The 25,628-nt window shown below is 42.2% G+C and overlaps 2 protein-coding genes and 1 long non-coding RNA gene across 7 annotated transcripts in view; 2 read left to right on the top strand and 1 right to left on the bottom strand.

Moving 5' to 3' along the window:
• Nucleotides 1-12,921, top strand: LOC116042551 (E3 ubiquitin/ISG15 ligase TRIM25-like). 5 transcript variants are annotated; one of them, XM_031288770.2, is made up of 9 exons: nt 1-820; nt 2,243-2,338; nt 4,690-4,770; nt 6,478-6,630; nt 8,162-8,321; nt 8,928-8,966; nt 9,890-9,958; nt 10,333-10,407; nt 12,129-12,921. In XM_031288770.2, exons 1-9 carry the CDS (start codon nt 221-223, stop codon nt 12,680-12,682), a joined length of 1,827 nt encoding a protein of 608 aa, XP_031144630.2. In that variant the 5' UTR covers nt 1-220; the 3' UTR covers nt 12,683-12,921. The 5 variants fall into 5 exon arrangements, with proteins under 5 accessions (XP_031144630.2, XP_031144631.2, XP_035856813.1 ...); XM_031288771.2 differs by having other exon boundaries at nt 9,893-9,958; nt 10,330-10,407; XM_031288769.2 differs by having other exon boundaries at nt 221-820; nt 10,330-10,407.
• LOC118494976 lies at nt 2,397-25,129 on the bottom strand. Its single transcript, XR_004897204.1, has 3 exons — nt 25,119-25,129; nt 19,669-19,673; nt 2,397-2,450 (listed from the first exon to the last, which is right to left on the bottom strand). It is a non-coding gene; the product is annotated as an uncharacterized LOC118494976 (long non-coding RNA).
• man2b1 (mannosidase, alpha, class 2B, member 1) overlaps nt 16,917-25,628 on the top strand; it is a 28,641-nt gene continuing 19,929 nt past the window's right edge. The window contains exons 1-7 of the mRNA XM_031288766.1: nt 16,917-17,052; nt 17,492-17,594; nt 18,573-18,746; nt 19,985-20,178; nt 21,311-21,443; nt 23,009-23,154; nt 24,602-24,801. Of these exons, the coding sequence (XP_031144626.1) occupies nt 16,942-17,052; nt 17,492-17,594; nt 18,573-18,746; nt 19,985-20,178; nt 21,311-21,443; nt 23,009-23,154; nt 24,602-24,801 (1,061 nt within the window). The 5' untranslated portion in view covers nt 16,917-16,941. The remainder of the gene's footprint in view (nt 17,053-17,491; nt 17,595-18,572; nt 18,747-19,984; nt 20,179-21,310; nt 21,444-23,008; nt 23,155-24,601; nt 24,802-25,628) is intronic.

Genomic DNA, 25,628 nt, shown 5'->3' on the forward strand with positions numbered 1-25,628 from the left:
TATAACCGAGGGCAGAATTACCACAATAACAGGCTGGATGCTATTGCGGAAGTGCCAGAGACTGTTTGGGCCTTTTTATATACTGTCTATGGCTGTATCCATGGCTGTATCGTTCCCATGGTATCGTGACCCCTCCCCATCCAGGAAAAGCTTCAACACGAGCGGAGTCAACATGCGGCTCAGAAGCCACCCGAGGTGGTGAGAGGAGACACCACCAGAGATGGCCCAGGCGAATATCTCGGTGACGGAGAGCCAGTTCAGGTGTCCCGTCTGCTTGGACCTCCTGAAGAACCCGGTGGCCACCCCCTGCGGACACACCTACTGCATGTCGTGCATCAACAACTACTGGGACCAGGCGGCTTCGGGCCAGTTCAGCTGCCCGCAGTGCCGGGAGACGTTCAGCCCTCGGCCGGTGCTCCGGAGGAACACGGTGCTAGCCGAAGTCGTCGACAAACTCAAGCTGAGTGAAATGGTTATGGAGCCGGAGCTTTACATGGAGGGAGTCGGAGAAGTACCGTGCGACTTCTGCCCGGTGGAGAGCAAGCTGAGGGCGGTTAAGTCGTGTCTGGTTTGCCTGGCGTCTTTCTGCGAGCTCCACGTTCTGCCGCACCGGGAGGTTGGCACGCTGCGGCGGCACAAGCTGGTGGCCGCGGTGGAGTGCTTGGCGGAGCGGCTGTGCGCCCAGCACCGACTGGGTCTGGAGCCCGCGGGGAGCGGCTCTGAGGCGGAGGCCTCGGTGGAATGGAGCGGGGACTGCCTGCTGTGCGAGGCAGACCAGGAGGAAGTGCACAATGTGGACGCCCAGAGAGCCAGGAGACAGGTATAGAGACACACTTGAGGTTTCAAAATATATTACTAATTTTGGGCTCTCATACTTGACACTATCAGTTTTCAAAGTCTCTCTAGTGGAGGAGGGCTCCATAATCTGATCCTTAAATTATGTGTATTTTTTATGTCAGGGACGCACAGACGAATTTGATCCAAGAGTTTTCCAAATTCTCAAGTGGCAACATCTCTGACAATAACATTTACAGCTTTTAAAGGATCACCAGATACTAGAATAAAACACTTAAGCCCAGAGATTCTCACACGCTTTCTCGGTGGAACCCATACAGATATGTGTTAACAAACCTGATGTTGTGTATTACTTACTGATATGAGTCAAGTCAACCCAAACTAAATTGCTTTAAGAAACTGACATGGCCAATAAAGGACTTTAATCTAATTTAATTAAAAAACAATATCCCATCATGTCAAATCACATTTCTGTCATTAACTGTCAACCAGAAACAAACAGTTATCTGTCCTCTTTCAAAAAAGATCTCCCAGACATACCTAGAAATAGAAAGTGTTAGAAGATTGAATAATAAATGTTGATCAAACAAATGTGATGGCAAAATGCAGTCTGGGCTGACTCATATTCAGCTTTTTCTTGATACGTTTTGAGCCAGTTAAAATAAAGTTCATCATGCTAAACTAAGTCATCTTGACTTTTGTGCCCGAAGGTGGGAGAGACCTTGTTGTTGAATATTGTAAAAGTGCATCACACACAGTTAGGCCACTTACAGTAGACGGAAATCAAAATCCAATCAAACAACAGCAAAATTAATAAATAATTGTAGTAGACCAAATAAACCCCATAACAAATAATAATCAAAACCATTCAAAATTATGTTTGTATAATAGCATCTGTTTTTATTTTATGACTTGCAGCACCTTTTGCCACGCTTCAGACTAAATCTACAACTGTTATGTTAAACTTTAAACATTCTTGTTTAAAAGAAGTTTGTGCTGTCAGTATTTTTTAACAACTCTGTACTTTAAATATAAACCACAGGGGTGGAGTTGCCCCCCCCCCCCCCCAACCATCTTGTTGGTGATTGGCTGGAATGTGGTTTGTTGTATTTAAGTGCACAGCCTGTGCCTCTAGTGTTTGTTTGACGTTTACGACCCCTGTGTTGTCTCCCGTGACCGGGCTTTTTCACAGTGTATTCAGGGGGCAGGTAGCTAGCGGATCAAGGAGAGATGCCTACGATTTGAGACAAAAATGAAATTGAGCTGAAACCATGCAGGAACTCATAGTGCATCTTTAATAGATAAAACATCTACAGTGCATAACAAAATCATCACAGCTTTCACCTAATGGACAAACTAAACAAAAAAATGTATTTAAGAGAATGTAGTAGAGATGCTCCTCACAAATACCTGAATGTTGTCTATTAACTGTCTTTGTGTGTGTCAGCTCCAGCTCCAGGGATCTCAGAGGATGATTCAAGAAAGGACACAGAGTGGAGAGAGAAAGTTGGAGGAGTTTCAACAAAGCCTGGAGTCCCTCAAGGTGACACAGGCGCACACAAGCTTCCAAGAACAAAAAAAATATTATTTACAAGGGTTGCCACGATTCTCCAAATCCTCGATTTGATTAAATTTTAGATTCTAAGGTCACAGTTCTGAGACCTGATATCACGCGATACTTCCTGACGCTGAGACCGGCGGAAAAGTTGCAAGGGTGGTTTTTCCGCTCACAGGCGCTAGGGTGAAGCGAGACGATCACCATTCAACCCGGAAAAAGTCATTCCAATGACTCCGAAGCTGTTCAGTTAAGGTAAATTAAGCTAAAAAAAACTGCATAGTTCCCCTTTAATAATTGTGATTAATGATTGTGATCTTAACATTGAGCAAAGTGATTCATGCCGGTCATGCAACCTTATCATTATACATTACAGTACTGTATAGCATGTGCTATGTAAAGCACATAAGATAAATGGTTATATAGATTTGGCTTGATATTTTCACAACTGCCCGGGCAAAACATCAGGCTCACACACTCGCCTCTCTCTCTCTCTCTCTCTCTCTCTCTCTCTCACACACACTCACACACACACACACACACACACACACACACACACACACACACAAACACTCACTGCCTTACAGGAGCTGCTGTGTTAGTTTCCACTGCAAAGCTTATTTAAGTTCCAGTTTCTAAGCAACTCTTTTAGTCTTCCAGGAAGAGCCTTTTCTTCTCCCTTCCCTTGAGCCTCATCTCCATCCATCCTACTCGTGGCCGCTCTAGCTTCTCGGAAGACCACTGTATTAGCTCATTAAAACATCAGACGGAAATTGGCTTTTTATCAGATGTTGGTTTGTTATTTTGTCTACTGCTCAGATGACAGTGGTTCATTTGTGAACACAGCGACATGAAATGTGCACTGAGACTTTTATGCTTTATTTTAGTTAGTTTCGTTTTTCTGTAGAGAGTTACGTTGTCCCAGGATAGTCTAAATCAGTGGTTTAGACTAGTGGGGTCCGGAGACCCCCAGGGGTCCTTGAGGGGGTTCCAAGGGCTCCCCCGCAAAAAGGGAAATATTTCGTTTTCACTATAATTTCAGCCATAAATAACACAATAACAGAATGTATGACTATTTTGGTCATGGGTTCCATACACTTTCTGAAATATATCATCGAAAAGCAAAACTCCTATCAGATTGGTAAAAAATATTATCAAATGGGGCTCCGTGGTCTAATTTGTGTCAGTAAGGGGGTCCTTGGTGTGAAAAAGTTTGGGGACCACTGGTCTTAATGTCTTATATGAAAGTGTTTAGGCCTGCTAGAAATAGAATTTGGCAGCGCACTTCAGGCCCTCAATATAAACTTAGCACAAAAAGTAAGGACATTTGTGTTTGGTAGATTATTTCTCTGTGGTAACAATGCTTTTTGGCAATAAATCTTATACCGTTGGAAAGCCTGTTTAGTTCCCTTTCAAATGGTGCCCCATTTGAAAGGAACATGCATTTGTGGGATGAGCAGCAGCGCTGAGTATGTGGGTTACGCCCATGAAAAATTTGCCAAATCTTCTCTGCCAATGCCAAACAGCTTATTCTGCCATTGACTCGTTTGGTGTTTGAAGAAACAAGACATATTGGCAATTTAACAATTTATTCATTTCACAAACAGGAGCCTCAGTAGCATGTGGAAGAACCATACACAGCCACAACAGCCTGGCACCTCCTCCTCATGCTGGTCACCAGCCTGGTCACACACTGCTGTGGGATGGCATCCCATTCTTCAACCAGCATTTGTCGCAAGTCAGCCAACATGATTGTGTTGGTCATTCTGGCACGAACAGCACGCCCAAGCTGATCCCACAAGTGTTCAATGGGGTTGAGGTCAGGACTGCTGGCAGGCCATTCCATCCTCTCCACTCCCACATTCTGGAGGTAGTCTCTGATAAACCCCGCCCTGTAGGGGCGAGTGTTGTCATCTTGGAGGATAGAGTTCGGTCCCAGACTGTGGAGATATGGAATTGCCACTGGTTGCAGTATCTCATGACATGAAATGACAACTTTGATCAATCTAATATGATTCCTGTTGGTTGAAAGGGTACATAACACGTCTTTCTAAACTGTAAAACTATGAGATATCATTGATGACATATAGCTGAGAAGTATCAGTGGATTCACCTGTGCTTTATTGGTTGGAGTTTTTTCTTTTGCAGTACTTTGGCAGATGAGGTTGCCATTAAAGATTCACTGTTTCTTAGAAAGAGTTTTCTACAAGTTTGAATTCTCTGCTGCATGGTGTCTTTAAGTATTTACTGTGTTTTACTCTAACAACTGTGTGTGTGTGTGTGTGTGTGTGTGTGTGTGTGTGTGTGTGTGTGTGTGTGTGTGTGTGTGTGTGTTTCAGTTGTCAGTGTCGGCTGTTTTGGAGGACAGTGATTCTCTGTTTGCAGACATGGCACTCCGCCTGGAGAAAACCAAGGCAGAGGTAAGGGGCAGGGGCTAGAAGTACCAGTTGTAATGATACCAATAGATGTAGCAGATGGAGTGGTACTAGTCTATATCGACGACGTTTCATTTCCGGCGATTGTTCAGGTGCCGCCCCAAAATTCCGCCGGATGTCCCTAATTTTCAGCCGGATGTTCGTCACTTTCCGCTTTCTTTGCGTTGGCATTTTAAACTGCGGTCGATTTGTGAGGACTATGGTTAACTGCTCCTCAGATCTCTGCAGGGTAAATCCAGACAGCTAGCTAGACTATCTGTCCAATCTGAGTTTTCTGTTACACGACTAAAACAACCTTTGAACGTACACGTTCCACCAAAACAAGTTCCTTCCCGAGGCTATTTTGCAGCGGCATGTTTCTATCCCTTCCCAGAATGCTGTGTGGACTAGCCAGACCCTCCTCTGCAGCGCTGTGGAGGAAGGTCTGGCAATGCGAGACTAGAGTGGTAGTTATAATGGCAGGGATTCTCCTGGCAACCAGTATTAGCAGCAGTACTCAGAAGAGTAGCTGAAGTAGCCTTAGGCTGCGTTTAGACGACGACAGTCTCGCTAAAAACAGAAAAGTTTTTCCTTCTATGTTTTAAAAAGTTCCGTGTTTAGACTGCATTGTTCTGAATGGACTGCTGAGGTCCACCTGGGACTTTTACTAGTGCGAGGGGTATGTGGGAATGAGATAGCGCCGTTTCCTGTCTGGCTACACAGACACCAGTTTTGCTAGTTTTCACGGCGATGCTGGAGTCGCGTATTCAAAAGATTTCACTCTGGAACCCGGTTTCAAAAGTTTTCGTTTGTAGCCCCCCGAAACGCCAGTGGCGTGTAAACGAACGGCCAGAACGTAAAAATTCTTTTGCGTATTATGTTGAAAACGTTGCATTGTAAACGGCCTCTTAGAAGCAGTAGTTCCTGTATTAATTGTAGCACAAGTAATACACTTAAACAGCTCTGAGGAGGTTAATGGGAACTGTAGTTCCCATTGCTTACAAATAATGCATACAAAATAATCATTCTTATATGTTTGTTAAAATGACTGGAGTTGTTCCGTTCTGTCCAATGCACTTGTTCAAATCAATTCAGTTGATTTAAGAAGGGGACAGTGCAAATTAATAAAGCACATGATTTTACATGGGTTAAAAATGCCAGAATTAACCAAAAGGCTATTTTTTAAAATCTGTAGTCCTTTGGCTTTTTAAAGCTATAGTGCGTAGCTTCTGCAGCCCCCATGAGGAATTCTAAGTTATGACAACAAAACTGTTGGCGCGTCCACATGATGCAAGCCTTCCGTGACCGCGCACCCCCCCCCCCCTCAACGTAGTTCCTAGTAGCCAAGGAGGACACGGAGGATTAAAAAAACATGATGGACTCTTCAGAAGAGGTAATTATCTTCTCTTGAGTTTCTGTGCCCGAAAGCCGCCGGACGCCACAATCTTCTGAACATAGCCATACTGAGAAATACAGAGAGAGTTGTGTGGAGCTGATAGTCTTAATTAGCTTTGTAGCAACTCATTTGGCAATGGCTTGAATGTAACGGATGTTGATTAATATCAAAAAGTTACGGTAAGCTTTAGATTACAAAGAAACAAAAAAGAGAGCAAAGCAGAACTTAACACAAAACAAGACAAAGCACAGAAGCCAAAAGATTAGCAACAGAACGGTTTGATTCGTGCATCCATGCTGTACTTGTGTGCCGTTCAGGTTCGAGCGAGGCTGGAGGCAAGGGAGCGAGCGGTGGTTGGGAGGGCTGAACGAGACCTAGAGGTGCTGGAGAAAGACCTGGAGGAGCTGAGGAGGAGAGACGAGGAGATCAGTCAGCTTCTGCAAACAGAGGACACTGCCCATTTCCTACAGGTGAGACACAGTCATGACACATGAACCCTAACCATAGCTTGTCATGACAAAACCGAATGACACTAAAAGAAGTGTTATGTCATAAACGTTTATGACTTGTTTATAATGTTTATGACACGTTCGTGACAGTGTCATGTTACTCTTATGTAGATACCTTCAAGTAAAGTGTAACCTAAAGATGCGTCTCCATTTCCTCCCACTGTTGAAAAGTGAAGCCAAAATATCCCGGGCACTGGCATCTTGTAATTTCGAAACCATGTCTGTTCAGTAGTGAGTCAATCACAGGTGTCAATCATGACATTTCACCCCCTTTTTACAGCATCAAATAACTAAATAAAAACAAATTCATCACAAAAAAATTAGCACTTGAACAAACATCAGCATCAGCAAGAAAAGAAATTATCTTTGGAAAAAAATTGATTTGACGTGTACTTTGATTTTTTTTTTTAGTTTACTGCCGCCAGCCACCAGGGGCGATTGAGATGTTTTGGCTTCCCTTTTGTGAAGCTGTCAAGCCGTCCATCTTTATATACAGTCTATGTTTGGGAGCCCTTGTCACGTTTCAGATGTCTGAGTCCACCAAAGAGATATTTCCTATCCAAACTTCTCAATGGTTTGAGTTTAATAACTGATCAAATGTTCCATTGTTTCACCAAAACTAAAGGATCTTAGTACGGATGCTTGGTACGGATCTTAGAAGGGATCTGAGTACTTCTTCCACCACTGCACATTACCAAGTCTGCACATTAGCTCCATGTTTATTTGATAGGGACAAATGCTACCACATAGACATCAGAACAACACATCTCCAATGTACAGCATCACAGCATTTATAGCTATTGCCAATTTCGAATGCCCACCCCTAGAAGCTAATGGTATTTGGTATTCACCCATTACATCTAATGCATCCTGGAGGCCATAAGAAGTCACCAGAGTGCGTACTGCTCAGAGACATTAGCCTGTGTAGATGAAGGATGGAGGAGGAAGAAAGGATGTGAGAGGAGAATGAGTCAGCAGTGACCAGTGGAAAAAGACAGCGGCCACTTAAGTGCTATTTTCAAATTCAATTGTACAAGGAATTAAGGAAGGAGGAAGGGAGGGCTGTGGATGTTAAGTCAGGCTGTATTTTCCACTCTCTCTTTCTCAATTCAAAGAATTGGAAGTGCATCTTTTTTTTTTTTTCTATCTCCCCTGTTGAGCAGTGAGCACATAATACACTCCTCTCTGGGCCGCCATGTCGGTCTGAGTCTTCCTGTCTCTACTGCCAGTTGGTGGTCACTGAGCCTGTATTTAGTCAGGTTCCGTCTCTGCTTCGTGACTCTGACAGTATGCAGATACTCAGAGAGTTTATATTCTCTGTTTAGAGTCAAATAACAATGTAGTCTACTTTGTGTTTTTGTCTTTATTTCTCCAATGTTCTAAATATTAATCTTTTAAATGTCTCTCTCTCTCTCTCTCTCTCTCTCTCTCTCTCTCTCTCTCTCTCTCTCTCTCTCTCTCTCTCTCTCTCTCTCTCTCTGTATCGGCCCAGGTGGCTCCCCTGCTATGTGTCCCTCTTTCCACCAGTCTGCACTCTCGAGCCCTCAGCCTGCCCTCAGAGGGATTCAGCAGCGCCTGGGGAGCGCTGTGCCACCTCCGCAGCCGCATGGAGGAGGTCTGCAGGGAGGAAGTGGACAAGATCAGCCGCGCAGGTACAGCAGATGCCCTACAGGCAGGACAAAAGTCACTGAGGATATACTGAATACTAATAAATAGACTAAGTACTCAAACATGCAGACACAAGCTCCATAGGCAAATTTATAGATTGAGCGAATACAATTTAAAATACAGCAAATTCAGCATATATAAAGTAGGGCTGCACGATATGAGTAAAATATCTAATTTTGATTATTTTGACTGATGTTGCAATTGCGATATGATTCACGATATTGGAGGCAATGATCATTTTTGTATCATTATTGTCATTTCCATCAAAAAGAAATTCAATGATTATAGTGGGATTTTTGTGAGGATCTGTACAAAACAAAGATTTTTTTCTTTAGTCAGTTGGATAGGATTTATAGGCCGGGACGTCTCTGCAGCACCACAATACTTCATTCAGAGCGGTTTGACACATACTTTTCCTTTAACAAATATTGTGCCCCCACCCTGCGATTAGTCCATTTTGCGATTTGAATACATAGTTGCGATTAATTGTGCAGCCCTAATATAAAGTAGATTTAAATATAGAAAATGCCAAATGCGTACTCTCACATATGTATGCTCAGTTTCATAGTATGATTAATGTTTCTTTCCAGTTAATGACAACCACGTGTTGGGCGCAGAATGTGTAAAAGGTAAGCATTAGAAACATGATACACACACACACACACACACACACACACACACACACACACACACACACACACACACACACACACAAAAACGCCCTCTGTGACAGTGTCAGGTCTGAGGTGACCTATTTTTACCAGGCTGAAGGTTTTGACATGACATTTAACAATGCAAGGGACAGTGGATGTGTTAATTATTCATGCTGAAGAGGACAGGGCGATGTCTGATATAACGCTGTCTGGCTCATATCCAGCTCTGCCTTGTTCTAATCAGTTCAGTTTAGTTTAGTCTTGCTTTGCCAGACCTTCCTCCACAGTGCTGCTGAGGAGGGTCTGGCTAGTCCACACAGCATTCTGGGATGGGAGAGAAACGTGCTCTGGTTTAATGGCATGTCTTCAAACCAATCACAATCGTCTTGGGCGACGCTAAGCGCCGGATGAAGCCACGGTGCTTCTGCAAAATAGCCTCGGAAAGGAACTTGTTTTGGTGGAACGTGTACGTTCAAAGGTTGTTTTAGTCGTGTAACAGAAAACTCAGATTGGACAGATAGTCTAGCTAGCTGTCTGGATTTACCCTGCAGAGATCTGAGGAGCAGTTAACCGTAGTCCTTATAAATCCACCGGAGTTTAGAATTCCAACACCAAGAAAGCGGAAGGTGACAGACATCCAGCCCAAAGAGAGTGACATCCGGCCGAATTTCCAGTGGTACCTGAACAATCCCGAAAGTGGAACATCATGGATATAGACTAGGATTAGTTTAATTGGAAGCATTCAAATGCAATTAATTTCATTTAGTTTTTTGGAAGTATCTTAATGACAATCAACACTTCATGTTTTGTTATTATTAGCATTGTTGAGTTTAAAAATACTAATATATATATATATATATATATATATACTAAATACTATTCATATCCATTGTATTGAGGAGGTGCAGAGAATTTCAAACCTCAGCAAATACAACCAACACTATCGGCAGGGCATCATTCTACTCGGGGTAAGTGGAAAATGGTGGATTTATTTGTAATTTTTGGTGGACTGACCCTTTAACTCACACAAAGAGCTAGTTTTGGTTTTGTAAGCATGCTAACTAACCAGCAGCATTATTTTAGTTTATGTACCTCTTATAATTTATTTCTGTTGTACTGCTGCAACAACCAAATCCCTGGTTACTGTGCTTGTTCCTTCTTCCTTCCTTTTTTATCATTTCTGTCTCACTCATCCTCTCTTTTTCTTACTTTTTATTCCAATTCCTGTTGTTTCTCTCCCCCACCCTCTCACTCCAATTCAATGCATTTAATCCATTCCGTTTATTTAAAAGTATTAAATACCAGTTTCTGTGTCTTTCTCTCACGTGTCTCCTGTCAGCAGTGCCGGTGTTGTTCCCTCTGTCCTCTTTGTCACTGCAGCCGGCTGATCAGAGGATGAGGACAACTTTCCTCAGGTGTAAGTACCATGTCTATCCTCCAACCCATTCTACTTCTCAAACTTTCCACCTCATCATTACATTCCTTTCCTTCGTCCTTTCTCTTCTCTCCCCCTAGTGCACCAATTCAGAATGACCATCCTGCATGTCATTCATTTGCTTTCTCTCTTCTTCCTTTCGTTCTCTGACACTCTTTCCTTCTCCTTTTCTCCTTCTTCTTTCCATGCCTCGAGTTCCCCAGATAATGAGATTCCTGCTGGGAAATCTGAGAGCAGTGTGGATCCTCATCAATGATGGATGACAATCATACTGTATTTATGACATCCAGGTCCGTCATTAAAAGCCCGACCTTGTCCCGACAGAAACAAGCCAGCTGACAGGATGACAGCGTACCAACGCCTGATTGGCCATTAATAATTCATTTGGTCAGAGGAGGATTAAGGTTATGTGTGTAATTTATCCTCTCTGTGCCAAAATTTCTACGGGACGGCTTAACATCTGTCAGTGTCCCACTCAACTCTGGAACCCCAAACCCTCCAACGCTACTGATTTCAACCAAGTCTGGGTCAACAATTTTAAGTACTCTGATTCCACTTCTGCCATTAGTTTTGCAGGTTTGTAGTTGAACCAAAGTATTGGACAAATAAAAATGTTCTGACTGAATGATGGTGGGAGATGAGATGATAAGGTATAATCAAAGTTATCACAATTCATCCTAAGGGGAACATGAACCAAATTTCTATAGAAATCCATTCAATAGTTTTGTTGGACCGAAGTGGTGGATTTACAGACGGACCAACATTACCATCAAGCCATGCCACTAGTGTGACTAAAAATATTAAATCTTAATTAAATGATTATTTTAAATGACAATTACAAGTTCCCAAAGCCCAAGGCTACATCTTTAAATTGCTTCTTTTATAAACGTCTAGTTATCCAATTTACAATAATAACAAACAGCAAATATTTTTACATGTTTGCTTGCTTAAATGGCTACTGGTTAGTAAATTAATTTGATTTATGCCCAAAGTCACACATTTGTTTTACAGTCTTTACAGCAAATAAAAACCATCTATCCTTAGACCTTCAGTCTGGATAAGGAAGAAAACAAAAATTGATTATCAGCGTTGTCGTCAACTAAGTTTTGATCGATCACTGTGTTTAGGATTATTTTATATAGTTTGTGGTAGGATTTCATACTTTGGCGCCATCTGGTGGGAGTGTCAAGAACGCAAGATGAATGGGCTGAAAGCGACGCATGAAGTGCACCGATTTTTACTGAGACTGTCATTTTTGTCATCAACTAAGTTTTGATCGATCAGCGAATCGATTAAAAAAACGGATCCTTTCATTAATACCAGGTGAATCCGTTCGTGAGTAGAAGTCATTAAGCCGGCTGAATGACAGCCTACTCAAAACAAATGTCTCTCTTTGTACAATAAAGAGTATGTAGGTGTCTGACCCGCTATTTCTTTAAATTTCAGGAGTTTGGACACACAAATTTTGAAGATCAAAGCGAGGATTGTGGTTTAATATTGTTTTTTACAAACATGTTTATGCCACTGCAAAACTCTCTGCATGACTACTTTTCCAATCTAGCTGTTTGGGGAACTCTCTGATTAGTGATCAACAACCTTCAGTCCGTCCATCTCTCTTGTAGAATATTGTTTTTTCTTTGGGGCAGTAAAAATCTCAATTCCTGCCTCTTGACTCTTCTCTTTCAATTTCCTTGCTTTTCCAGTTTTATGTCATCTGTCCCTGGACCCTGACACAGCCCACCCTACTCTGCTTCTCCTGGAGAGGCCCCCGGGCGCCCACTGTGGCGAGGAGACCCGACCCTACCCCCCTCACCACCAGCGCTTTGATTCAGTGGCCCAGGTCCTGTGCAGGGAGGGCCAGTTTGGCGGTGCCAGCTACTGGGAGGTGGAGTGGAGGGGTGGGGGATGGGTCGACATTGGTGTCACCTATCGAGGTATCGGACGCAAAGGTGGCGGGAAACCCTGCCTGCTGGGGCGCAACGAGAACTCTTGGCGGCTAAGGTGTACACACGCGGGATACGCTGCCTGGCACGACAACCGTAAGACCACGGTGGCTGCACCGCCCTGCCCCAGGATCGGCGTGTTCCTGGAGCGTCAGAAAGGAGCGCTATCCTTCTACAGCGTATCGGACGCAGTGGTACTCCTGCACACCTTTCGTTGCCCGTTCTCTCAGCCGCTGTACCCAGCCTTCCGCCTGGACCTGGACTCCACCCTGCTCATCTGCCCCTACGAGGGAGGCAACGGAAACCTGACCTAACCTTTCCCCTCTTTCCTCATCCAGGACACCTCTACATTTAACTACTGCAAGAAAGTGCTGTTCACTCAACTTATTAATATGAAGACTAGAAAATTACTGAATCGCCAGACCTATCTCCACAGCGCTGTGGAGTAATTGCAGTTCTTCAAAGGTCCTATATCATGCTTATTTTTAGGTTCATACTTGTATTTGGGATTTTTACTAGAACAGGTTTACATGCTTTAATGTAAAAAAAAAACAAAAAAAAACCTGTATTCATTAGCGCCTGTCTCTTTAAGCCCCCCCCCCCCCCAAAAAAAAAAAGCCCTGTCTTCTCTGATTGGTGAGCCTTTCCGGGTCTTCCACATCTGCGCTCTCGCAGTCTCTGCACCGTCATTGCAGTCAAGGAATGACTCTAACGGCACTGTAGCGGCACTTTCTACGTTCTGACGGCTCGTTTAAAGGCACAGATTCTAAATACGGACTGTGTGCATTTATCTGTGGATGGAGCGTTTTGATACTTTCAAAGTATTATACAGCACCTCGACCTGCTTTATAATCAAAAAAGACATGGAAATCTCAGTTTTTATAATATGGCACCTTTAAACCAATCACAACCATCTTGGGCGTACCTAAGCTCCCGACGCAGCGACGGTGGCTCTGCAAAGACAAGTTCCTGTCTTGGGAAGGAAATTGTTGAGGTGGAACAGTAGCACTGAGCAAAATAACTGAATTTTCATTATTATATATTATTTAATTATACTATATAATATTTAGTAACTGGGACTACCGACAGCAGATTCTTTTCTTTATCAACCTCACTGCCATGTGACATGGAATTGTAAGCTGCTAAAGTGACCTTAGCTTCAGATTTAGACTAATTAAAGGCCATATTGTAGCAGATGGTCTTTCTTTGGGTCATGACTGTCATGCCATTTCAGGTCATTTTATTTTATCCAGGTGAGTTTTTGTTTACACCACATTACAGGTCTGTCTTTAGAGTAGACTACCATGAATTAAAGAAATAGCTTGATATTTGGGAAATTTGGGAGTTAGATGAGACGATTGATACCACTTTACTGTCTGCGCCAAAGGTAACAAAATCCACTGTCCTCTGCACCTCTGTGTGGAAAACCACAACTGTCATTCTTTTTACACTTTGGTTTGTGTAAAGATATTTAAACCATGTATAAATGTCTGTTAGCTTCAGAGGCGCTGGTAGCCAGATTTTGTTACCTTTTGGACAGAGCCACGCTAGCTGTTTCCCCCTGTTTCACGTCTCTGTGCTAAGCTAAGCTAACCTGCTGCAGGCGATGGCTTCATATGTATTGTGAAAACATGGGAATGAAATAGATTTTCTCATCGAACTCTTGGCAAAAAAAATGAAGGGTAATTCCCCAAAAAGTCAAACTATTACTTTAATGCTGCATTAACATCGCAGGTCTTCTTCATTCGCAATTTCAAATGTCTATTAATGTGATTTTTTTTTTATTTTTTTTTTTCTCCCAAGGACCATGATATCTGTGTAAGTATATAACTAATATTCAGTAATAATACATGATTACATATTTTAAAGTGATGTTTTTAAAGGCACACCATCAATCATGTGTACTTGGCATGCTTCCAAATCAAATCCTTTTGCATGCTTCCAAATCCAATCCTAATTTTATCTAATCACCAATCATAGCTTATCAAGTCAAGTCTAACCTCATATCCATTCAAGGTAAGATTTGAAAAACTGACTTTCTGCAACTTCAAACTCTTAACATGGATAAGAGAACATTAGATGGGTGTTGAATAAGAAGAAACATCAGAATCAGAACTTGAACATTTTATTTAAGTCTGCAACTTTTTTGCCCTTTGATTGTAGAATTACAATAGCCTGGAAATCCAGACCCAAATCCGATATCTTAAGGGTCTGGCATTGAGTAATGAAAATGGCCCAACTTGAGGGGCGGCACCAAGCATGCATTTGAAAATCTCATTGCACGCAATTGGATAACACTACAACCAATCACAAAAATACACAGGATGACGTATCCAGAGCCCCATACGCTTACTACCAGCGGAGCTAACTGGTAGATTAAACTGTCGTCATCTGTTTAGTTCACCTCTGACCCGCCTATATCAGATACACCGATGTGATTGGTGCAGCTCGGCTACAAGGCCATAGTTAATGAGCATCATTACTGAATGCCAGAGTGACTCACTGAGCAAATTCAAATTGTGCTCTCGTGAGAACTCTGGATTTCCAGGGTAGCATTACAATGGACCAGGATCTACTTGGCATGCTAATTGTACCACAGTTTCCAAATGTCAAAGTGCCCTTGCCTTCCATTTGAATGGATGCCATACTGTAGCCACAGTTTTTCTTTGATTATGGGAATGTTTTTCTTTGCCTCGTTGAAGTTTTGTTTTTAAATGGCGCTATTCCAGATGATTGTGATCACTTGACCGAGCACTGTGTGAGGCCTTTAAACCAAACTGTCTGTGGAATGGGAAAGGATCGACTATTTTAATTCCAAAGACACAACAAGAAGGGTACATAGAATCTAATTATTACATGTAACTTTGTTTGAGGGCATGTGTAAAAAGTAGTCTAAAAAAATAAAAGCTTTATTAAACAGGAAATGTATTTAAAATAACGGCAAACCTAAAAGGTGTTGCGTCTATGCTACGTAATACCTCGGAAGTTAAATTCAACACATGCGATTCTGAAAAATTATATTTCTGAATTTGCAGGTCTTGTAGGTCAATTCAAAGTAAGAAACATGAAGTGCATTATTCCATAAGCTGTAGAACATTAACAGAAGTGCTGGTCTGTAAAATCATGTAGCATTTTCTCAATCTGTTTACTCAATGTGGTTCTGTTCTTAATGTCATTGTAAAATATGTTGTAATTGTCTGAATGTTGCTTTTTCCAGGATGAGTTTGTTCCATTTGGCTCACAATAAACTGATCCATGGAGATCTGAACTGGCTGTCTGAGGCTATTTTATATTACGAACTGAAAATATGAGTACACATTAACAAGAATTTATACAAGAGGAGTTGTTACCACAGATAAATACTGCCTTTGTTATGCAGGTTGAAGTTGTAGCGTAGGCTATATCTAGTGATTGGTGGCAGGATGTACAGTTTCAGACTGTTAATTTGCACAATAATGACATTTAAAGATTTCCCTTGCCTTAACTTAGCACCCAAAAAACAAGACAGGATTTCACTTGTAGAGGACTTCCATCTTCCACATTTATGTTTTTATACTGACAAATATTTGTTGTGCTGTAGTTTAACATCTTATCTATTGTCCAAAAACCTTGTTAATATCTTTTTTTTGTTCTCCGTTAATGTAACCCTTATTTAAAGACAATCAACTCAGATAATTCATTTTTAAATGACAAAATCTTTCTCTTTTCACAATCACATTTTGAGAAACTGAGATAGTGCCTAATGGGTGATAGCATTTCTGTTTTTAGAGCCTACTGCAGCACTTTACAAAGCTCGATTACACAATAGAAAACTGGTTGTGTTAAACATTTAAGTGGCATTTAAGATACACTGATTATTTCAGCTCTGTCCACTCCAACAGAATCCTGTGTGTAAATGTGTTTTGTCTTTTATTTGACAGTCAGTGGAGGGAGACAGGAAACACGGGGAGGGAGGGGTATGACCATACAGTCTATGGGTATGACATGCAACAAAGGCCCCTCCCGGCCGGGAATCAAACCGTGGATTACAGTGTGGTTATGTGGTATGCACCTTAGATCATTTGACATCAAAATAATTGATGAAAATAAAGGATTTGGAACTCAATTAATTACCTTTTGCCAAGGTTTGTCTGAGGGGAGGCCCACAGTCTCCGACTATGTACGAGAGTATATATTTTTTTATTTAAAGTTTGGTTTGTCAAAAATTCCTCAGTCCCACCTCAAAAGTAGGCTAAGTAGCCTAAATTAGTAAAGCTTATTTCTAGAGCACATTTCAGCACAGCTTAAGCTAACCACAGTGCTGTACAAAGAAGCAATAAGGTTCTGTATAAAATAACTCTGAAATATAGATATATAAAATAGAAAGAAAAACACAAATGTGTTTGTTTTTGGGACGGAGTTGCTTCAGCCTGGTCTGCCCATAGACAGTATATAAACGGGTGTGCCTCAAGTTTTTCTGCCTTAGAGTCTTAACTGAGGGAACAAAAATACCCTTTTCGCCCTGTGGAAGTCTTATCACCTGACCCCAGTGAACGTAAACAGATGTCATATGATTTGCGGTTAATTTTCCAACATGGCGGCCAGGTCGCAGCAGCTGGCTGCTGCTCTCCTGTCCCTCCTCTGCGGGGTTTCATGTTTTCCTCTCGGCCAGGAAACCAAACAGACCCTCACCTGCGGATACGAGGTCAGCTGCCTTTACTTTTCTGCCGTTTTAATTTGTGTGTTTTAGTTGTTAAGCATCCGTTAGCTAAAAGCTAACGAGTTTTTCTTTCCAAGTTCTTTCTGTTTTACTCTTCCGCCTTTTTGTTTTGTCAGTTTGTATGAGGAACTGAGATTATATCGACAATGTGAACATACAGAGTATTTATTTCTCCTTATGTTTTAATAGTATGCCTCTACTTACTTTCTGCCTTCCCTATCAATAGAGTAATGTAGTCCAGTGCTTTGGATCTAGATGTGTCCTTAATGTGTGTGTGTGTGTGTGTGTGTGTGTGTGTGTGTGTGTGTGTGTGTGTGTGTGTGTGTGTGTGTGTGTGTGTGTGTGTGTTTGTGTGTGTGTGTGTGTGTTTGTGTGTGTGTGTGTGTGTGTGTGTGTTTGTTTGTGTGTGTTTGTATGTGTGTAGTCATGTCATGCCACCAAGCCCAACATGCTGAATGTCCACCTGGTCCCTCACACACACGATGACGTCGGCTGGCTCAAGACTGTTGACCAGTACTACTATGGAGGTCAGTCTGACACACACACACACACACACACACACACACACACAGATTAAATATGCAATGCAAGATATATCGACTCAATATCATTATCGCAATATCGAAAGTGTCGCAATAAGTATGCAATATTTTGTTGATTTTGTGGAGCGCTGCGTCCCGTCCGTTGGCTGTGTGGCTTAGTTGTGTTTGATGTAGAGCTTGAAACGCTATAATGATCCTGTTTCATTGGCCAGTTACCGTGCCACTTGCACATATTAGTGCACGTCAGCGCACGGGTCCACTACGTGACAAACCCTATGGAGCGTACCACGTGTGCATATTTCAACAGAGTGACAGTGTAAGTGAAGAAATAGCAAATGGAACGAATCAGAGAAGCGAAAGTAAAGTTGTGTCCTGTTCTCTTTATTTATTTTATACTGTCCAACCAGTAAAACATGTCCTGTTCTGTAGACATGGTCCTTATTTATTTATTCATGTTGGACCAGCCCAATATGACTGTCAGTAGACATAAACCTGTGTTGTAAGAACACTCCCAGGTCTCTTGTTGATGAAGCCAGCTGCTGTCTAGTAAAACACTGTAATAACAGTTTGATAGTTTTAGTGCATCACATGTCTTTTTACAGTGAGAGCGGCCGTGTGCTTTGCAGGTGACCATCATCTGTTCTTGACCAGTGTGTGGTTATGTAAGCAGAGATCATCTGCACTTTACATGATCGATAACGTGTACTATGTGTATGGGGAGGGATGTGGATTAAGACAAACTTTCATCTATTCTTCATTTATTTTATTGCAACATTGCAGCTTATGCCCAGGGGTTATACGGTTAAAAAACAATGTAATTTAATTAAGAAAACAGATTCTGTTTCTAAATTGTGTCGTTGCCATGATATCATCTGTACACTGGTGTTCTTTACTTCAACCTATATTTGCAAACCTATGTTTACCTAGGCTAAACAAAGTATTTTTACAAATGTGTGTGTGTAGATCGTAACGACATTCAGCATGCGGGTGTGCAGTACATCCTGGACTCAGTGGTGGATCAGCTGTTGAAGAATCCTGACAGGAGGTTTATCTACGTGGAGACGGCGTTCTTCTACCGCTGGTGGAAACAGCAGAGCTCCAGCATGCAGCAGACAGTCAAACAGCTGGTTAATGAAGGTGCATGAACGCTGTACGTTAGGGCTGGGTATCGTCATTGATTTTCCGAATCGATTCCGATTCACAAGGTCCCAATCGATTTTATTCCCGGTTCAATTCTGATTCCCGATTAAATTACATTTTATTTTCGATTCAATATCAATTAGGTTAGGAACATGTCAGTTACAATGCCAATTTAGCTTGGATATAAAGGAGATTCTACAATTGTACAAGGTTCCCTCTAACCTGGTGAATTATTAAAAGTATCAATGTTTACATTAAGAACTGACCCCAAACCAGTTACATTAATGTACTTTTTATTTAACATGAACACACAAAGTGCTGCTCTACAGACTTTACAGTCAGTGAGTATTGACTGACATTTCATTCAGATATATTGAGGTGAGAGTCCCAGGGACACCTTTGAAAATGACCATGCCAGTTTTTCCCTCAACAAAATGTAGCCTATCTTTGAAGGGGTTATTTAAAGTGCTCATATTATGCTTTTTGGCTTTTTCCCTTTCCTTCATTGTGTTATATATCTTTTTTTGTGCACGTTATAGGTTTACAAAGTGAAATAGCCCAAAGTCCACCCCAAAGGGACTTACCATCTCCAACAGAAAACACTGTTCACAAACTGCTCCAAACAGCTCTATTGTAGTCCAGCCTTTACTTCCGTGATGAACGTGCGTCACTTTGTAACACACGTTATAATGCTCGCCTAGCTGCTAGCATGGCACGCCCTCATACTCTGCTTCTGACTGGCTAGTAGTCCTTACCTAGCTACTACGCATGTGCGACTCCCAACAAAGATGGAACAGAAGTGAGATGCCTCACTCTGTAGCTAAAACAGAGCGCTCAACACACAGGGTGAAAAGAGGAGCTGCAGCAATGTGCAGTATAACAAAAATATGGTGTTTTTTGAAAATTAAACCACATAAACCTATTCTGGTACAACCTCTAAATACAATTATGAACCTGAAAATGAGCATAATATGAGTACTTTAACCCGTTTCCCGACCAGCTATGGTAGCATGGCATAGTTGGTACCAATGGACTCCTTAGGTCTTATAGTTTCATATGATACAGACCGAGATTGATTCTTGGATGTTATGAATCGATATTGCATCGTTCAAATGAAAATCGATTTAAATCGGAAAATAAATGGGTTTTTTTTAAACCAGCCCTACTGTATATTTACATTTCCACTGGAAGGGTTTCATAACCTCATGCTGCTTTCCCCCCCGCCCTTCCTCCAGGCCGTCTGGAGTTTGTGAACGGCGGCTGGTGCATGAGTGACGAGGCCACCACCCACTACAGCGCCGTCATCGACCAGATGACCATGGGCCTGAGGTTCCTCAACGAGACTTTTGGGCCTTGTGGTCGCCCCCGTGTCGCCTGGCACATTGACCCCTTTGGCCACGCCCGCGAACACGCCTCCATGTTTGCGCAGGTAGTTCATCTTAAAGGAATGGTTTGACATTTCACGAAATACACGTCACTCTCGGCAAGAGTTAGATTAGAAAAAGGTTTTGAAGTATTTGTATTTATTTATTTGTTTATTTATTTCGAGCATGTAAAAGTCAACATAAAAAAGACAACAGCAGTTGTTGAAAACATAAGGTTTTAAAGGTTAAACAAGAGAAAGATTACATAATTAATTTAATTATAGAATGTCCTTGATTTACATGCACGAAAACGAATAAGAAGAAAAAACTTGTTAGTTTATTTTGTTGTTGTTTGTTTAGTAAGTTATTTTTTTTGGGGGGGGGAGGGTTGGGGGAGTAATGTGCTGGACCATTTCTTGGCTGGGTGCAGTGACTTCCTAGAGTCCTGTGGGCTTGCTTTGCAACCAACGGAGACTTCAGGAACACTGAACACAGTTTAAACAAAAAAGTAAACAAAATGTATTGTGTGAATTATATGAGCTTTTTGAGCTTTTAAAGGTGCTCTAAGCGATGTCACGCGTTTATTTAGGCTACAACATTTTTTGTCACATCATCTCATCGCAAACTTCTCCTCACTATCTGCGAGCTGCCTGTCCCCTGAACACACTGTGAAAAAACGCGGTCTCTGTAGACAGCCCAGGCTCCACAAACGGCAACAAAAACAAACTGTGCCAACCTGCACCACCAAACATAACAAACAGTCTTCCAGCCAATAACTGACAAACAGGATTTGGGGGTGGGGGTTGGGGGGTTAGTGCGCGGAAGCACGGAAGGGAGGGGGAGGAGACGGGATGAGGAGGAGGGAGGGGCGAGCTAGCTTCCGTTTTGTTTGACAATACTTCGAACGTCAACAAGAAGTGACGTCATCCAACATCGCTTGGATTTTGTTGCCTTCAGACAGAGCTAGGCTAGCTCTTTCCTCTTGCCCCTCTTGAAGTTTTTATGCTGAGCTGAGTCTGTAGCTTCATATCTTCAGAATTTTAACAATCTTCTCATTTAACTCTCAAGCAAGGAAACAATTAAGCTTATTTCCCACAATTTGAAACAATTCCTTTAAGACATATGTTGACAATCTGTGACAAGCCAATATTCGCCCCTGAGCTTTAGACCAACTGTTTCCGGCGTGTGTTGTTCCAGATGGGGTACGACGGCTTCTTCTTTGGTCGTCTGGACTACCAGGACCGGGCTCGCAGGATGGTGAAGAGGGAGCAGGAGCTTCTGTGGAGGGCCTCCAACAGCCTCACACCCCCCATGGCTGACCTCTTCACCGGTAACAAAACTCTCACAGGCAGCAGTACATTTTAACCACAATGTGTTATTGTGTCGTGCCGTCCCGACTCTCTAAAGTTTCTGTCTTCCTGAAGGAGTATTTAAACTTCTGCTGGAGGCGTTAAGTTTATCTGAACCTTAAAAGGCCCAGACACAGAGACCAGACAGCCAGTCTGGGCAGAAAAGGACCAGACTGCCTTTTTGGCAGAAAAGGCAGTTGGACTGATCAGTCTCCCCGAGTTGGTCAAAAAAGTGCCTCGGAACACACCAAAGCGACGAGACGTAATACGTCTCCATAACAGCAGGCGGCGCTCAACTGTATTGTCGCCCAAAAATGAAAACCGGCACCTGATTGGACGGACGCGTCACGTGGGTCTGGTTTCTCCGGAAATTCAAAGACAGACTGTCATGGCGGCTTGTTCAGAATACGATCTCATATTGTACTAAAATAGTTCTGAAAACATTTTAAGTGAGAAATAGGCCACGCAGTTGCTGAATCTGAAGTCTTCATTTCAGATCAACAAAGGTCAGTTTTAAAGATTTTCGTCAGATTTTGAGAGACTCTAGTCACGCTCATTCCGCTCCCCGTTTCCGGGTTAGCACTCTACCAATCAGATGGGTCATTTGAGTCCGACTGCCGGCAGTGCCTGCCCCGCCGATTACACATGTCAAATCGGCCAAAATGAAGGATGACGGCCCCTCGGACAGACGACGGCACGGAACACACCGAACAGACTCGAGTCACTGACCTCACCAGACTGTCCGACGGCCGATTATCGGCTCGGTGTGTAGTAGGCTTAAGGTAAACAAAGATATTTCCGCCGCCCAATAATCTCAACACAGACAAAATGCGTTATGTGTTTACTTCCTTTATGGCCTTGGCAGGTTGAGGCAGCACTGTCTTATTATACAGCTGCTACATCTCCCATCATCTATGGAGGCACAAAGTTGAATTATTCCTCTGCCTAAAAAGGTTATGAGGTTATGTTGGACACTGACCTGAATGACATCTGGGTACCATTGTCTCAACTTACATTAGCATGAGTTCATAAGCTGGAAATTCCACAACACTTTTCAGTGTCATATTTGTACTCTTGGGGTCCATTAGAATAGGTTTACATGCTTTAATGTTCCAAAAACATATTCTGTTTCTCATACTGCCCATTGCTGCAGCGCCTCCACCTGAAACGCTCTGTCTGAGCTCTTGGCCCGTGTTCCCAAAAAGCCCAGTCTGCTCTGATTGCTCAGCTTCTCAATCAGTGACATCACTAATTGAGGAATTTCAAACAGGAATGTGGGCGAGGCGTTTTTAGGCAGTTCAGAAAAAGTTAAGTGAAATGTGGTTTTTGATTCTTTATACATCTATTACATACACAAAAAAAACTATAACACACTAAAAGATGGGTAAAATCCAAAAAAGCCGAATAGTGGCTCTTCAAAGGGTCAGTTCACTCAAAGTATAAAAATAAATGTTTTTTCATATTTTATTTGGGGTGTGTGACTCAGTCTGTGTTTTTTGTCATTTGTTTGAGCCGTCCATTTAACCTTTGCCCCCCCACCCGTTAGGGATCCTTCCCAACGGGTACAACCCTCCCGAGGGCTTCTGCTGGGACCAGTCCTGTGACGATCCACCAATCAGAGACGACCCTGACCTGGAAGACTATAATGTCGATGATGTGGTGAAGCGCTTCCTCACCATCGCCAACAGTCAGGTAATACACACACACATACACACACACACACACACACACACACACACACACACACACACACACACAAATATACCCACCTAAACATAAACACACCATATCTTGCAGGTGAGTGTGTAAAGGATATGATCACTAATGACAAGGTCACTGTACACAAGTATGTGTACTTAAACAAATAATTTGAAAAGAAATGTTATTATTATTATTGGTTTTGTTTTTTTACAAGTTATTTTTTTATTACAAGCTACATCAATTAACAACCTGAAGCCAAAACATATAACATAACATAGGACAAGCTCACTCTACACAATTATGTGTGTAATTTGAAAAGAAATGTTAATTCTTGAAGTACAAGCTAACAAGCTAACACCAATAAATACAATGACACAAGGACTGTCAGCAGACGTCAGCATGTTAGAAGATGCTGTTGTGTATTTTCTTAGGCCGATTTGTTGAATCAAAGAATCCTCCCGTCTCCCTGCCTAAGCAAATCCACAACAAAGTGGCGTCCAAAACGAGGGTTGGAAAGGGCCTGAGCCGATGACCAGCAGGGAGGACACAGACATTTACCACATAGAAAGAGTGCACTCAAACAAGATAAGCAGTTTTGCTTATTTTAGTAAGACTCTGTGTGAGGAAAGGATGCTGGGTCCTCTCTCACGGTCAAGCTTTCAAAGTTCACCAAAAAAGAACCTAAAAAGTAACGATTAAAGTTTACATCAAGGTATTGTGGAGACGAGAGAGTATCGGCATTTCATTTGACAAAAAAAGTAATTAGGCCTTTATTGACCGGACAATACTGAGCCTTTATCCCTTGTGTTGACTTCCATTCGACCATGTACTTGTCGTCCTGAAAATCAACACTTTTTCTGACGTTTTCGTCTCTTTTATCGACACTTGACGTTTAACGCTTCTTTTCGCTACCATGTATAAACATCATTAACACCAACTTATTACCAGTTTTACATTTACTACATTTTTGGAATTCATGGTCAATAAACCACATTTATAGGAAATTATACCTAATTCTTGAGTTAAAAAAGCAGAAATTATGAGCTATTTAGACTCATATTAAATGAAGGATAATCACAGAAGGGTATATGTCAACGTTCAGTCTGGTATTGAAACTTTTTTATTTTTTTATTTAATGCAATTTTTTATTTTTATAAAACACCCAAAAGTCAATGAAAGTAGAGATCCTATCTTTTGTTGTATTTGCGAAGCGCGATGTGTGGAATCATCCATGTTATTTTTGGGTAATTAAAATTAGGTAGTTAAAAGGAAACCCATATTTCTGATATAGACATTTTGAAAAACGGGTCAAATTTGACCCCAAGACAACACAAGGGTTATACATGGGGCGCACGCTAAAAATACTCATATTACATCATTCTCATGTGTTTGTTGCATCTTTGAAACCATTAATTCTCCTCTTATTTTTCTCTCTCAGGCTATGGTGTATAAGACCAACCACATTATCATGACCATGGGCTCCGACTTTCAGTATGAGAACGCCAACCTGTGGTACAAGAACCTGGACAAGCTGATCCGCTATGTCAACGGCCAGCAGGCCAATGGCAGCAAAGTCAACGTGCTCTACTCTACCCCGTCCTGTTACCTCCAGGAGCTGCACCGCGCTAACCTCACCTGGTAGTGTCAACTTTAAATAAGTTTTGTTAGTGATAATGCCAGAATTATACCCATAGTAGTCTCGCATTGCCAGACCTTCCTCCACAGTGCTGCGGAGGAAGGTCTGGCTAGTCCACACAGCATTCCGGGATGGGAGAAAAACGTGCTCTGGTTGATTGGCATTTCTTTAAACCAATCACAATCGTCTTGGGCGGAGCTAGGCGCCAGACTCAATGACGGTGCCCCAGAAAAATAGGCTCTGGAAGGAACTTGTTTTGGTGGAACATGTGTACGTTCAAAAGTTGTTTTAGTCGTGCGAGAGAAAACTCAGATTGGACAGATAGTCTAGCTAGCTGTCTGGATTTACCCTGCAGAGATCTGAGGAGCAGTTAACCATAGTCCTCATAAATCCACCAGAGTTTAAAATTACAACACAAAGAAAGCGGAAGGTGACGGACATCTGGCCGAAAATGAGGGACATCGGCAGAATTTTCCGGCGGCACCTTAGCAATCCCGGAAATGAAACATCGTCGATATAGACTATAACCATAATGACAGAATAAAGAGCGAGTTGACACCAGACCCTTCTCAGTTGTAACTGAGAGTGGGTCTGGGGAAGGTTCATTAACAGCTCATTTCCAAAGGGGCGTCACCAACAGACGCCGCTCAAATGCCTCTGGGCGCAGTTGGATAGTCCTTAAACCAATCAGACCAACGATCCGGTGACGTAGCAGCGACAGCGGTGCCTCGATTTGGAAAAATTGGAAATGGGCTTGAATGGGCTCTTGGCCAGACTGACATGCAGAGCAAATCTCAAATTTGCCGAAGTTCGTCAGGGTTTTCCCAGG

This window comes from Sander lucioperca, chromosome 4 (genome assembly GCF_008315115.2).
Source record: "Sander lucioperca isolate FBNREF2018 chromosome 4, SLUC_FBN_1.2, whole genome shotgun sequence".
Lineage (NCBI taxonomy): Eukaryota > Metazoa > Chordata > Actinopteri > Perciformes > Percidae > Sander > Sander lucioperca.

Bases quoted from the DNA above. Each gene is read 5' to 3' on its own strand.
- LOC116042551 (XM_031288769.2), top strand. From the start codon at position 221: ATGGCCCAGGCGAATATCTCGGTGACGGAGAGCCAGTTCAGGTGTCCC. The intron at 821-2,242 runs GTATAGAGACAC...TGTGTGTGTCAG, and splicing joins CCCAGAGAGCCAGGAGACAG to CTCCAGCTCCAGGGATCTCA. The intron at 6,631-8,161 runs GTGAGACACAGT...GTATCGGCCCAG, and splicing joins ACACTGCCCATTTCCTACAG to GTGGCTCCCCTGCTATGTGT.